The following is a 12,582-nucleotide window of genomic DNA, read 5'->3' as shown; positions in this document are numbered from 1 at the left end:
GGAAATCTTCCAGTGGGGACACTAGTTCTGGTTAACTGGGGGTCCCCAAGAAATTCTTTTAATTTGCAGATATTTCCTCTCACTTCCTGTTTGGCTAGTGGGCAGGAAGTGAAGCGAAATCTCTGCAATGGGGCAGAGAAAATAAATCTGACAGGGGTTATAACCCTCCCATACTCTATCCAAAATGAAAAAAAAAGTTTTGCCCAACTTCTAACTGTGAGACTGTTGTTTGCAAGACTTTTCACTGATAGAAGGCTGCCTTCTAGTTCAGGAACATACAGCACTTTCTTTACAAGGTTACTGTGCTTACCTCTAGGGATGGGCCGAACGGACCCCTGTTCAGTTCGCACCAGAACTTTCAAACACTGTGAAAGTTCGGACCCGAATATCGAACCCCATTAAAGTCAATGGGACCCGAACGTCAAAAATCAAAAGTGCCCATTTTGAAGGCTTATATGCAAGTAATTGGGCATATAATGGTTATAGGGGTCTGGGTCCTGCCCTGGGTGACATGTATCAATAAAAAAAAGTTTGTGAAAAACGTCATTTTTAAATGAGCAGTGATTTTTTGATTTTTAAAGTGAAAGCCTAAAAATTAAAAATTCCTTCCAATATAGTGCCTGGGGGGTCCCCTTATTCTACCTGTAAAGTGGCAGATCTGTACCACGTCTAGAATCTGCTGCAGCAATAATTGCATTTATAAAGTCAAAAAAAAAAGACATTTTTCCTGCAAGCTGCCTTTATTTTGCTCAGCAACAGCTGGGGAGCCAGTGTATATGATGAGGCCACAATGTAGTGCACTGGGAACAAGATTAGAGATTTTTTGGATACATTCTGTTGTCACTTTGACTTTAACCACTTCAACCCCGGACCATTATGCTGCCTAAGGACCAGAGGACTTTTTCCAATTTGGCACTGCGTCGCTTTAACTGCTAATTGCGCGGTCATTGCTGTACCCAAACGAAATTTGCATCCTTTTCTTCCCACAAATAGAGCTTTCTTTTGATGGTATATGATCACCTCTGCCGTTTTTATTTTTTGCGCTATAAACGGAAAAAGACTGAAAATTTTGAAAAAAAATGATATTTTCTACTGTTTGTTATAAAAAAAAATCCAAAAATCAATTTTAGTCATACATTTAGGCCAAAATGTATTCGGCCACATGTCTTTGGTAAAAAAAAAGTCAATAAGCGTATATTTATTGGTTTGCGCAAAAGTTATAGCGTCTACAAACTAGGGTACATTTTCTGGAATTTACACAGCTTTTAGTTTATGACTGCCTATGTCATTTCTTGAGGTGCTAAAATGGCAGGGCAGTACAACCCCCCCCCCAAATGACCCCATTTTGGAAAGTAGACACCCCAAGGAAATTGCTCAGAGGCATGTTGAACCCATTGAATATTTATTTTTTTGTCCCAAGTGATTGAATAAAGACAAAAAAAAAAAATATTTACAAAAAGTTGTCACTAAATGATATATTGCTCACACAGGCCATGGGTATATGTGTAATTGCACCCCAAAATACATTCAGCTGCTTCTCCTGAGTACAGGGATACCACATGTGTGGGACTTTTTGGGAGCCTAGCCACGTACGGGGCCCCGAAAACCAATCACCACCAATCACAGTTTTGAAGGCCATAAAATGCCCAGATGGCACAAAACCCCCCCCAAATGATCCCATTTTGGAAAGTAGACACCCCAAGCTATTTGCTGAGAGGCATGTTGAGTCCATGGAATATTTTATATTTTGACACAAGTTGCGGGAAAGTGACAATTTTTTTTTTTTTTTTTTGCACAAAGTTGTCACTAAATGATATATTGCTCACACAGGCCATGGGCATATGTGGAATTGCACCCCAAAATACATTTAGCTGCTTCTCCTGAGTATGGGGATACCACATGTGTGGGACTTTTTGGGAGCCTAGCCGCGTACGGGGCCCCGAAAACCAATCACCGCCTTCAGGATTTCTAAGGGTGTAAATTTTTGATTTCACTCTTCACTGCCTATCACAGTTTCGGAGGCCATGGAATGCCCAGGTTGCACAAACCCCCCCAAATGACCCCATTTTGGAAAGTAGACACCCCAAGCTATTTGCTGAGAGGCATGGTGAGTATTTTGCAGCTCTCATTTGTTTTTGAAAACGAAGAAAGACAAGAAAAAACTTTTTTTTTTTTCTTTTTTCAATTTGCAAAACTTTGTGACAAAAAGTGAGGTCTGCAAAATACTCACTATACCTCTCAGCAAATAGCTTGGGGTGTCTACTTTCCAAAATGGGGTCATTTGGGGGGGGGTTTGTGCAACCTGGGCATTCCATGGCCTCCGAAACTGTGATAGGCAGTGAAGAGTGAAATCAAAAATTTACGCCGTTAGAAAGCCTGAAGGCAGTGCTTGGTTTTCGGGGGTCCCGTACGCGGCTAGGCTCCCAAAAAGTCTCACACATGTGGTATCCCCATACTCAGGAGAAGCAACAGAATGTATTTTGGGGTGTAATTTCACATATTCCCATGGCATGTTTGAGCAATATATCATTTAGTGACAACTTTGTGCAAAAAAAAAAAAAAAAAATTGGTCTCTTTCCCGCAACTTGTGTCACAATATAAAATATTCCATGGACTCGACATGACTCTCAGCAAATAGCTTGTGGTGTCTACTTTCCAAAATGGGGTCATTTGGGGGGGTTTGAACTGTCCTGGCATTTTATGCACAACATTTAGAAGCTTATGTCACACATCACCTACTCTTCTAACCACTTGAAGACAAAGCCCTTTCTGACACTTTTTGTTTACATGAAAAAATTATTTTTTTTTGCAAGAAAATTACTTTGAACCCCCAAACATTATATATTTTTTTAAAGCAAATGCCCTACAGATTAAAATGGTGGGTGTTTCATTTTTTTTTTTCACACAGTATTTGCGCAGCGATTTTTCAAACGCATTTTTTGGGGAAAAAACACACTTTTTAAAATTTTAATGCACTAAAACACACTATATTGCCAAAATGTTTGATGAAATAAAAAAGATGATCTTAGGCCGAGTACATGGATACCAAACATGACATGCTTTAGCTTTAAAATTGCGCACAAACGTGCAGTGGCGACAAACTAAATACATTTTTAAAAGCCTTTAAAAGCCTTTACAGGTTACCACTTTAGATTTACAGAGGAGGTCTACTGCTAAAATTACTTCCCTTGATCTGACGTTCGCGGTGACACCTCACTTGCATGGTGCAATTGCTGTTTACATTTGATGCCAGTCCGACGCTTGCATTCGCCTTTGCGCGAGAGCAGGGGGGGACAGGGGTGCTTTTTTTTTTTTTCTTTATTATTTTTTTGCTTTTTTATCTTATTTTTAAACTGTTCCTTTCATTTTTTTTTTTAATCATTTTTATTGTTATCTCAGGGAATGTAAATATCCCCTATGATAGCAATAGGTGACAGGTACTCTTTTTTGAAAAAATTGGGGTCTATTAGACCCTAGATCTCTCCTCTGCCCTCAAAGCATCTGACCACACCAAGATCGGTGTGATAAAATGCTTTCCCAATTTCCCAATGGCGCTGTTTACATCCGGCGAAATCTAAGTCATGAAATGCTCGTAGCTTCCGGTTTCTTAGGCCATAGAGATGTTTGGAGCCACTCTGGTCTCTGATCAGCTCTATGGTCAGCTGGCTGAATCACCGGCTGCATTCTCAGGTTCCCTGTTGAGACAGGAGAGCCAGAGAAAAACACGGAAGACGGTGGGGGGGGGCTATTCCCTCCCACTGCTTGTAAAAGCAGTCTAGAGGCTAATTAGCCGCTAGGATTCCTTTTACATGAAAGCCGACCGCTGGCTGAAAAGAATGATACCAAGATGATACCTAAACCTGCAGGCATCATTCTGGTATAACCACTCAAAGTCGTGAATGGCGTACCTGAAGACAAAAAAATGGTTAACAATAAAACACAGTAAACGGTAAAGTATAAAAAATTGCATAACTGAAAAGCAAACATGATAAAACATAATAACAATAAAACATTGCAGAATAGAATACAGTAAAAAAGAGCAAAAGAGCAGAACAATAGAGAGAGAATAGAGAGAGAGAGAACAATAAAACAACAACTATTTTTTTAATTTATATATTTTTTTTTGCACTTTTTTTTGTAACTAACTTTTATAACTGTTCCAGGTTCGGGTCTCTCAAAATGCGATGGCATCTTGGGGGACCCTGTGAAAGTGTGCCTAGTCTGCGCAATGCTGTACCCTACGCTAATACTCAACTAGTGAATGGTAGTGTTCAAAACATTCACCAATGCAAAGACCAAGATTGTCAGGACAGGAGGGACAATAATAGCGGGTGTCACGCCTATATCCGTGCTTGCTGCAGACACGACATCTTTTTGGGGGGGGGGTTCGTTGGGTAGGGGTACTTGGGAGGACATAAAGAAAATGCCTCTCATGCAGCCGACTGCATTTGGTTGGGGATGTGAATGGGGGAAGTACGGGCGCTGCAGAAGTGGTGGGTTCCCAATTAGGATTGGCGAATGCAGCAGGAAGGGCACTATGGGCACGACGGGTCTGTGTTTGTCTTCTTCTTGGTGGCAGCGGGACACTACTTGTGCTTGCCACCTCACCAGCTTGAACTGCACTTATGGGACTCGCCACGTCACCAAGTGTTACTGCAGTGCTCGTTTGACAACGACCGGGGTGTACTAGGCCACTGGTGCTTGCCAGTTCACCAAAACGCTACCAAAAAAACTGTTAGCGATCGCAGGGATCAGGCCTGACTCTGCGAACGCTGCAGTTATGCGTTTAGTGTTTTGTAAGTGACAGTGATCGATCGATACTGCACTTGGGTGGGCTGGGCCGGGCGGAGGGGTAAAACGCAGGTGCTAGCAGGTATCTGGGCTGATCCTGCTAACACTGCGTTTTTGGGAACCCTAAACTGCTGGGGACGCTAGTATAGATCTGATCGGATCAGATATTGATCCGTTCAGATACTATACCACTAAGGGAGGCGTATGCTGCGTGCGTGGGTGTTAGCGGTACTGTCACTAACCTGACGCTGTCTGGCGCTGGTGCTTGCCAGTTCACCAAAATGCTACCAAAAAAACTGTTAGCAATCGCAGGGATCAGGCCTGACTCTGCGAACGCTGCAGTTATGCGTTTAGTGTTTTGTAAGTGACAGTGATCGATCGATACTGCACTTGGGTGGGCTGGGCGGAGGGGCAAAACGCAGGTGCTAGCAGGTATCTGGGCTGATCCCACTAACACTGCGTTTTTGGGAACCCTAAACTGCTGGGGACGCTAGTATAGATCTGATCGGATCAGATATTGATCCGATCAGATACTATACCACTAATGGAGGTGTACGGTGCGTGCGTGGGTGTTAGCGGTACTGGCGCTAACCTGACGCTGCCTGGGGCTGGTGCTTGCCAGTTCACCAAAATGCTACCAAAAAAACTGTTAGCGATTGCAGGGATCAGGCCTGACTCTGCAAATGCTGCAGTTATGCGTTTAGTGTTTTGTAAGTGACAGTGATCGATCGATACTGCACTTGGGTGGGCTGGGCAAAACGCAGGTGCTAGCAGGTATCTGGGCTGATCCCACTAACACTGCGTTTTTGGGAACCCTAAACTGCTGGGGACGCTATTATAGATCTGATCGGATCAGATATTGATCCGTTCAGATACTATACCACTAAGGGAGGCGTATGCTGCGTGCGTGGGTGTTAGTGGTACTGGCGCTAATCTGACGCTGCCTGGGGCGACGCATATCACCGCCGAGCGATCAGGGGGCTAAACCTTTATTCGGTAATAAACGGCGGGTGCCCTGACACTATAAAAAATAAACAAACTAACCAGCGTCACCCGTAACAGTTATACGGTGATCAATGGTGAAAGGGTTAACTAGGGGGCAATCAAGGGGTTAAAACATTTATTAGGTAGTATATGGGGGTCCCTGTCGCTATAAAACGCTGACGGCGAACCTAAATATTTACCTCCCTAACTAGCGTCACCAGCGACACTAATACAGCGATCAGAAAAATGATCGCTTAGTGACACTGGCGACGGGGGTTGATCAAGGGGTTAAAACTTTATTAGGGGGGTTAGGGGTGTATCCTAGACCTAAAGGGGGCTAACAGTAACTGCCCTAACACAGTAACTGTCACAAACTGACACCATGCAGTAATCAGAAAAAAAAAAAAAACTGCTTGGTGTCAGTGTGACGGGGGGGGGGGGGGGGGGGGATCGTGGGTGTAATGTATGCCTGGCGTGTTCTACTGTATGTGTGTGTTTGTGTAACTCTTCTCTCCCCGGCGCCGGAACGGAAAATACCGAGCCGAGGAGAGATGACATCATTTCCTTTGCTGCTGTTTAGCATACAGCAGCAAAGGAATGATTTGATTGGTCGGCGGCGATCGCGAGGGGGGCCACGAATGTATGGTCTCCCCCTCATCCCTGATCGCCGCTGGTCAGAAGCGGACCGCCTTGGGCACCGGGGGGGGTTCCAATCGGACCCCCCGCCCGCGGGAGGCAGATCACGTATATGTACGTGATTCTGCCTGCCCATGCCACCTTGTCGACGTACATCGCCGTGAGGCGGTCCTTAAGTGGTTAAATGGAAGTAGGGTACATGTGTCAACTTTCCCTGTCTAAGGGCGGAAAGGAGGTTTGAGACATTATCGCACACCACCATTCCTGGCTCCAGCTGGCGTAGTGTGAACCACTTTGGCCTGTCCCTGCAGAGCTGCACGAATCTCTGCTCTTGTGTGGTTCCTGTCCCCTAAACACACCAGCTGAAGCACTGCATGGCACCTTTTAGCCTGACTCTGGGAATAGCCCTTTGAACGCTTAGGGGTACCTGATGTTCATAGGACAATTCTGCAGAGGAGGGCGTGGAGGTGGCGGAGGAGGAGGGGGTAGAGCTCACAGGTCTGGCATCATCACCACCAGCTGTATGGAGATGTGGGGGCACAACAAGCTGCAGCACCGAGCCCTGTCCTGCATCCTTGCGAGTAGGGATGGGCGAACAGTTCGGCCCGAGCATAAGTTCGGGCCGAACTTTAGCTGTTTGGACGTATGAACTCCCACTACACTACGTTTCACTGTAGTGTAGTGAGACCATGTCAGTAGTGTATAGCTAAAGTAGGGACAGTTTAGATAGTGTTAGTGTAGTGACAGTTGAACACCGTCTATTTGATTGCGTTACTGCCAGTTTAACGCCATATAGTTTTGTGTGCCTTACTGCCAGTTTAACACCATATAGTTTTGTGTGTTACTGCCAGTTTAACGCTATTTACTTCTGTGTGCGTTACTGCCAGTTTAACGCCATATAGTTCTGTGTGCGTTACTGCCAGTTTAACACCATATAGTTCTGTGCGTCACTATACGTTTGGCACATTATATTGCAGTATATTATAGTGTATCCGTGGAGTGAGTCTGTGTAGTGTGAGTACTCAAATTAAAGTGCACCAAACACCTTTTTACATTGATTAAAGCGCATTCACGTACAGATTTCAACTTCTTCTTTACATTTGCTTATAAGCACCGCCCCTTCCCTCCCAATAATGTCTGGGAGGACAACCAGGAGAGGCAGACATTCCCATGGCACTGTAAGGGGGTCAGCAACAAATGTGTCAACATGGAAAGGTGGACGTGGTGGTCAGTCCTCAGGCAGTGCGTCATTTCCTCTGTTTAGTGAGTTTGCCCATGCTATCCAGCCACAGCATGCAGAAGAGGTGGTAGACTGGCTGACTGTACCCTGATTGGCTGAAGCTTTCGGGGGGGGGGGAACAAACAGTTGAACGACCCATTTGTTGGGATGTTCGCCGAATGACCGAACAACGAAAGTTCGGCCCCAACTTATGCTTGGGACGAACCGTTCACCCATCCCTACTTACCTCCTTGTGGTGTAATGAAGTTCAGGAAGCCCTGGCCTTTACCTTCGGATGTAATGCTTTTCCCGTTGGATAGGAAAACTTTGTCTTTTGCACTGTAATCGATGTTTGTGAAGAAGGCCTCATCACTAGTCATGTGGCTTTTCGCTCTTTCATCTATGAACCAGCCGCGTGGATTGCAACTTTCTGTTACTTTAAAGGTGCCACTCCATGATGTGTCTGCAGTTTCTTTTGTGATTGCTTTGACACTTGTGGATATCTTTAGCTTTCGCTGCTCGGCTTTCCAGATAGAACAGTCCTTTTTTAAGTGCCCGGTCCTTTTACAACGAAAACAGGCTCTGCTTTCTTTATTGTGCTTTGTGCCTTTGTACATCTTAAGAGCTTTGTCATCATGGTGCGTATTTTCTTTCCTTCTGTCATATTCATCGATTAATTTCCCTTTGACTTATTCCAGTGTCAGTTCCTGCTCGGGTCTGGTTTCTGGTTCCTGCACTGGAACTGACCACACTGTTGTGAATTACAGTCATTGGAATACATAGAAAATGTTGTGCATGCAGTCAGGATGCAGTTTAAAGATGCACTGGAAAGCATCTGGTGTGAACCAGTCCTCACCATTTGGAAATGGACATTTCAAGGATTTCTGAAGACTAATTGCACTGTTTATTTGCTAGGCCCACATTTGCTGTAAGTTCATCACAGAATAATTTAATGCTGGAATTTGTCTTTGACCTTTCCAATCTTGACCAGTCAGCTTTACAATTCAGAAAATGTTGTTCAATATGCACACATCTAGATGTGATTGTGCCTGCATTTGTGTAGTGTTTGTCATAGGTCCATTCCTACCTAGACATAATATTCTAAATTTGTACATTTAAGATCAGTATTGTAAAAGATTTTTTTTTTCTTTTTTGAACTTTTGTCTTTTTAAATAGTGCCCCAGGAGGTGTAAAACATAAAAAGCAGCTGTGCCTGAATTATATACTTCTCCTGAGCTGTCCCTAATTTCTTCATTACACCATAGATGTTCTCAGCCTCCCAGGGTGAAACCATGCCCATTGAGCCCAGAGTTGAAATCTAACAACAAATAGACTTAGGCTGGGTTCACACCTATGCGAATTGGATGCGGCTTATACGTATCCAATTCGCAGAACATTTTAAAATCTATTACTTTCAATCAGTCTGGTTCACATATGTGTGTTGCATTCGCACTCCACATTGTCCAAAAAACGTGAGCGTTTTCTAGGCAGTGCGGTGCGAATTGCAGACACATATTCTTCTATGGGAACACATCTGATTCGCAGATGCGTTCCGTTGTGAACAGGCATTCTCTCCCCCTCCTCACTACAACTCCCCCTCTCTTTGCTCAGCTGATCCGCAGCTACAATGGAGAGGAAGCGCTGAACAGCTGCTTTTTCTCTTCGCACAGAGAACGGAACTGGAATTCGCACCGGACTGGTATGAACCTAGTCTTACAAATCTTGTCAGCTTCCTAAATTTTTGTTCAAATCAATGTATAGAGTATAATTTTATGAAACATTATGAAAATTATTTTTGAATACTGTTATGTTCCACTTACCAACCAGTAGGTTTAACATGATGTAGGCAATGATAACATAAAACGAACAGAAATACATCAGTGCTCCAGCATAATTGCCACAGTCGGTTTCCCAGTATCTTGTGTCATCTGGAGTACAGAATGGTGGCTGTACCTGAAATTAAGAAACCAGCGCAACTAAATAATGATATCTTTAGAGAGATATTAGTTAGAGATAGAAAAACACATTCCAATGCTCCAGTTTAAAGTTATTCCTGTGTGCTGAACAAATACAGGAAATAATCCATTATTTGCTCTTCTCTTCTCCAGTAGTTTCTCCATCCTGCCTTGGCCTACAATAACATTTTGACAGTATCAGCAGGTTGTCAGCGGGGATGAGTTGCCAGTACCTAAAGTTTGGGTGCTGAATCCGAACCTAAATTAGGTCAGGGGGAGCTGAATTTTTAAAATCAGTAATGGCCATTACATGGAGGGCTGGGCATTGTCTTGAAGAACATGCACCAAAGCAAAATGTTTTTTTTTTAATTATTACATTAGGCATCAATTTTACTAATGCTTTAAGTGAAACATCAGAAATGGAAAATTCATTTAACTAGCTTTTGTGGGAGATGCCCAGAACGCGCCCTTAAAGTGGCGCATCTGCACAATGTATACAACCTATTGTAGCAAAACTGACATTTACAAAGCTGTTTAAATTGCTGGTAAATGACGGCTCCCAGGCCACTTACTTCTGTTTGTAAATAAAGCAGCCAGAATTTCCCTTCATCTATACAGACCCATATCCTAAATGAGGGTCCCCCCAAGTTCATACCAGAACACGTGTCCTTAACATAGGGGTGCCTTGCTGCGAGGAACTCCTCTTGCAAAGCACCTTGTGCCCATATTGATGAGGATAAGGGCCTCTTCCCCACAACCCTGGCCTGATGACTGTGGGGGTCAATCATCAGTGGGGTCGACCCTGGCAAGGTACCTCTCCACGTTGAGGGCATGTGACCTGGTGTGCATGCCAGGCTGCATGCTCAAATTAGGGTCTGCTGTGGACTGAGAGGTACCACACCCTTTTTTCTTGATTTTTTTTTGTTTGGGGTCCTGCCGAAAATCGGCACCACACCTGAAAGATTTGGTATGAATATGGGGGACCCATGCAAATTTGTTTTACATAATCCCACCCCTTTGTTTACATTCTGCTGCCAGCCTGAAATCCCAAACTTGCAGCTGAATGGGCTGGGTGGGGTTGACTCCTGATTGTTAGGATGCAGACATGGGCGTCCGAAGCATAGGGCAGGGGGGGCAATGCCCCCCCCTGGAATCGTAAGAAGTTGTTGAAAACAGTTGCCCTGTGTTGCAATGGCCGCCGCAGCCGCCATCGCAGCCACCGTAGACTTTATTTCTGAGTCTGCTGGCCTGGGGCTGCTCTCTTTTCCGAATTATCACAGATAATACAGACATTCGTCCCTCCCTCGCTCCCTGCCTGATCATCGGATTGGCTCTGCCGCTCGGGCCTCTGCTCGACATCTCAGCTGTTCCGTGATTGGCTGCCTGCCTGTGTATGTACATCACTAGCGGCGCCGGCTCCACCCACAGGTGCGTGCAATCAGTCAGTGGCCGAGAATACGCTGCCAGTGCCTGGGCCTATCGCATCACAGGAGGAAATCCTGAAGAACCACAGGTAACAGCAGTGCCAGTTAGGAGGAGAATTTAGATATATTTATTGCTTGGGAAGTTGGACAGCTGAGCTATTGCTGGAAAAGATATTTGTGTGTTATATAATCTTCTTCACTTTGTATGGAAGTTACTCAGTCTCAGGCATACCATGCCCATATAAATATAGCCTAGAGAATGTACATCTTTCTATATTGCAATACATCTATTGTGGCCATATTTTGATCTTGATGAAAACAACCTATACTGCATTGCAATATAGAAAGATGTACATACTCTAGGCTATATTTATATGGGCATGGTGCCTGAGACTGAGTAACTTCCATACAAAGTGAAGCTGAATTATCTCAAGAGCTATTTCACACTGCCATCTGGCCGTGTTATCAGTAAAGCGCCAGTGCCCCCCCCCCCCCCCCCCTGAAAAAAGTTCTGCAGACGCCCGTGGATGCAGACTGAATGTTTTACTTCCCGCTGCCATCCGTGGTTTGACTCGATTGAACACCAACTTAGTTTGGCTGTTTGCCAAACCCCTGAACAGGCCTAGGTTTGGAACAAAATGGCAACTCATCCCTACCTGTCAGTAGCTGATTGATGACTGGAAGTAGCAGGAGGTGACCTGCTTCATAGCACTCACAAAAGGAGCCATCTGTGGCATGTATGTAAGAAATTGTATATTGGATAAGTATCAATGTATTTGTAAACCAGACCAAGTGGTATGATGCTTCAAGTAGACTGTGTTACCATCTCTCAGGTCATGGGGTAACCGTACTAAACTAACTATGAAAGGGTCTGCTAGATACTAATAAGCTAAAAGCATCCAATAAGGAATGTCTCTTTATATCTTGTTAAAAGTACATAGGAGTTAGTTAATATTGTATTACACAATGAATACTGGCCAAAATAGATTTTTATACTTATTATAAAATCCTTTTCTTGGAGTTCATTGAGGGACACAGGACATCTTTCACCTTTGGGTTATATTGCCACCTACTGGAAGATTGGACAAATACAATAAAAAAACATTGTAGGCCAGCCCAGGACAACTTTTCCTACTGAAATCACAAAATAAGAGGGCAGTGCACACAGGCCTAGTGCATTATCCTCAATATGTGTCTTTAATAAATAAAAGAGATAAGTATTATACTCACAAATAAATGTTGCGTCACAGCTTTTCAAACAAACAGCAGCAGCTAGCATGCCTCCGAGGAAGAGGCAAGGCCTTGAAAAACACATTAGCCTGCTGTACTGCTGGATATTTGATTTGTTATGTGATATGCTGCATCATGGACCTTTAGCTGCTGTTTTTTTTAAAGGTACACGTTTTTTTTTTTCGAGTATAATACTTACCTTTTTTATTTATTATCCTCTTAGATGCGGCACATGCCAGCCCTTTACAAGGTTTACAATGTCGGGAGGTGGGGTTTATCGTCATGTGACTGCTGTGATTGGCTGTCATGGTGGTTGCATGATCGTAAAGCTCCCATTTGCAAA

At 44.0% G+C, this 12,582-nt stretch overlaps 1 protein-coding gene across 3 annotated transcripts in view; it reads right to left on the bottom strand.

Moving 5' to 3' along the window:
* The window catches only part of NALCN (sodium leak channel, non-selective), a 948,399-nt gene that overhangs the window by 49,979 nt on the left and 885,838 nt on the right, over positions 1–12,582 (bottom strand). For all 3 annotated transcript variants that reach the window (XM_073614438.1, XM_073614437.1, XM_073614436.1), the window contains one exon: positions 9,451–9,583. In XM_073614438.1, coding sequence (XP_073470539.1) covers positions 9,451–9,583 — 133 coding nt within the window. The remainder of the gene's footprint in view (positions 1–9,450; positions 9,584–12,582) is intronic.

This window comes from Aquarana catesbeiana, linkage group LG02 (genome assembly GCF_042186555.1).
Source record: "Aquarana catesbeiana isolate 2022-GZ linkage group LG02, ASM4218655v1, whole genome shotgun sequence".
Taxonomy (NCBI): Eukaryota; Metazoa; Chordata; class Amphibia; order Anura; family Ranidae; genus Aquarana; species Aquarana catesbeiana.
The sequence above is the reverse complement of the archived record's forward strand: the minus strand, read 5'-3'. Positions and strand labels throughout refer to the sequence as shown.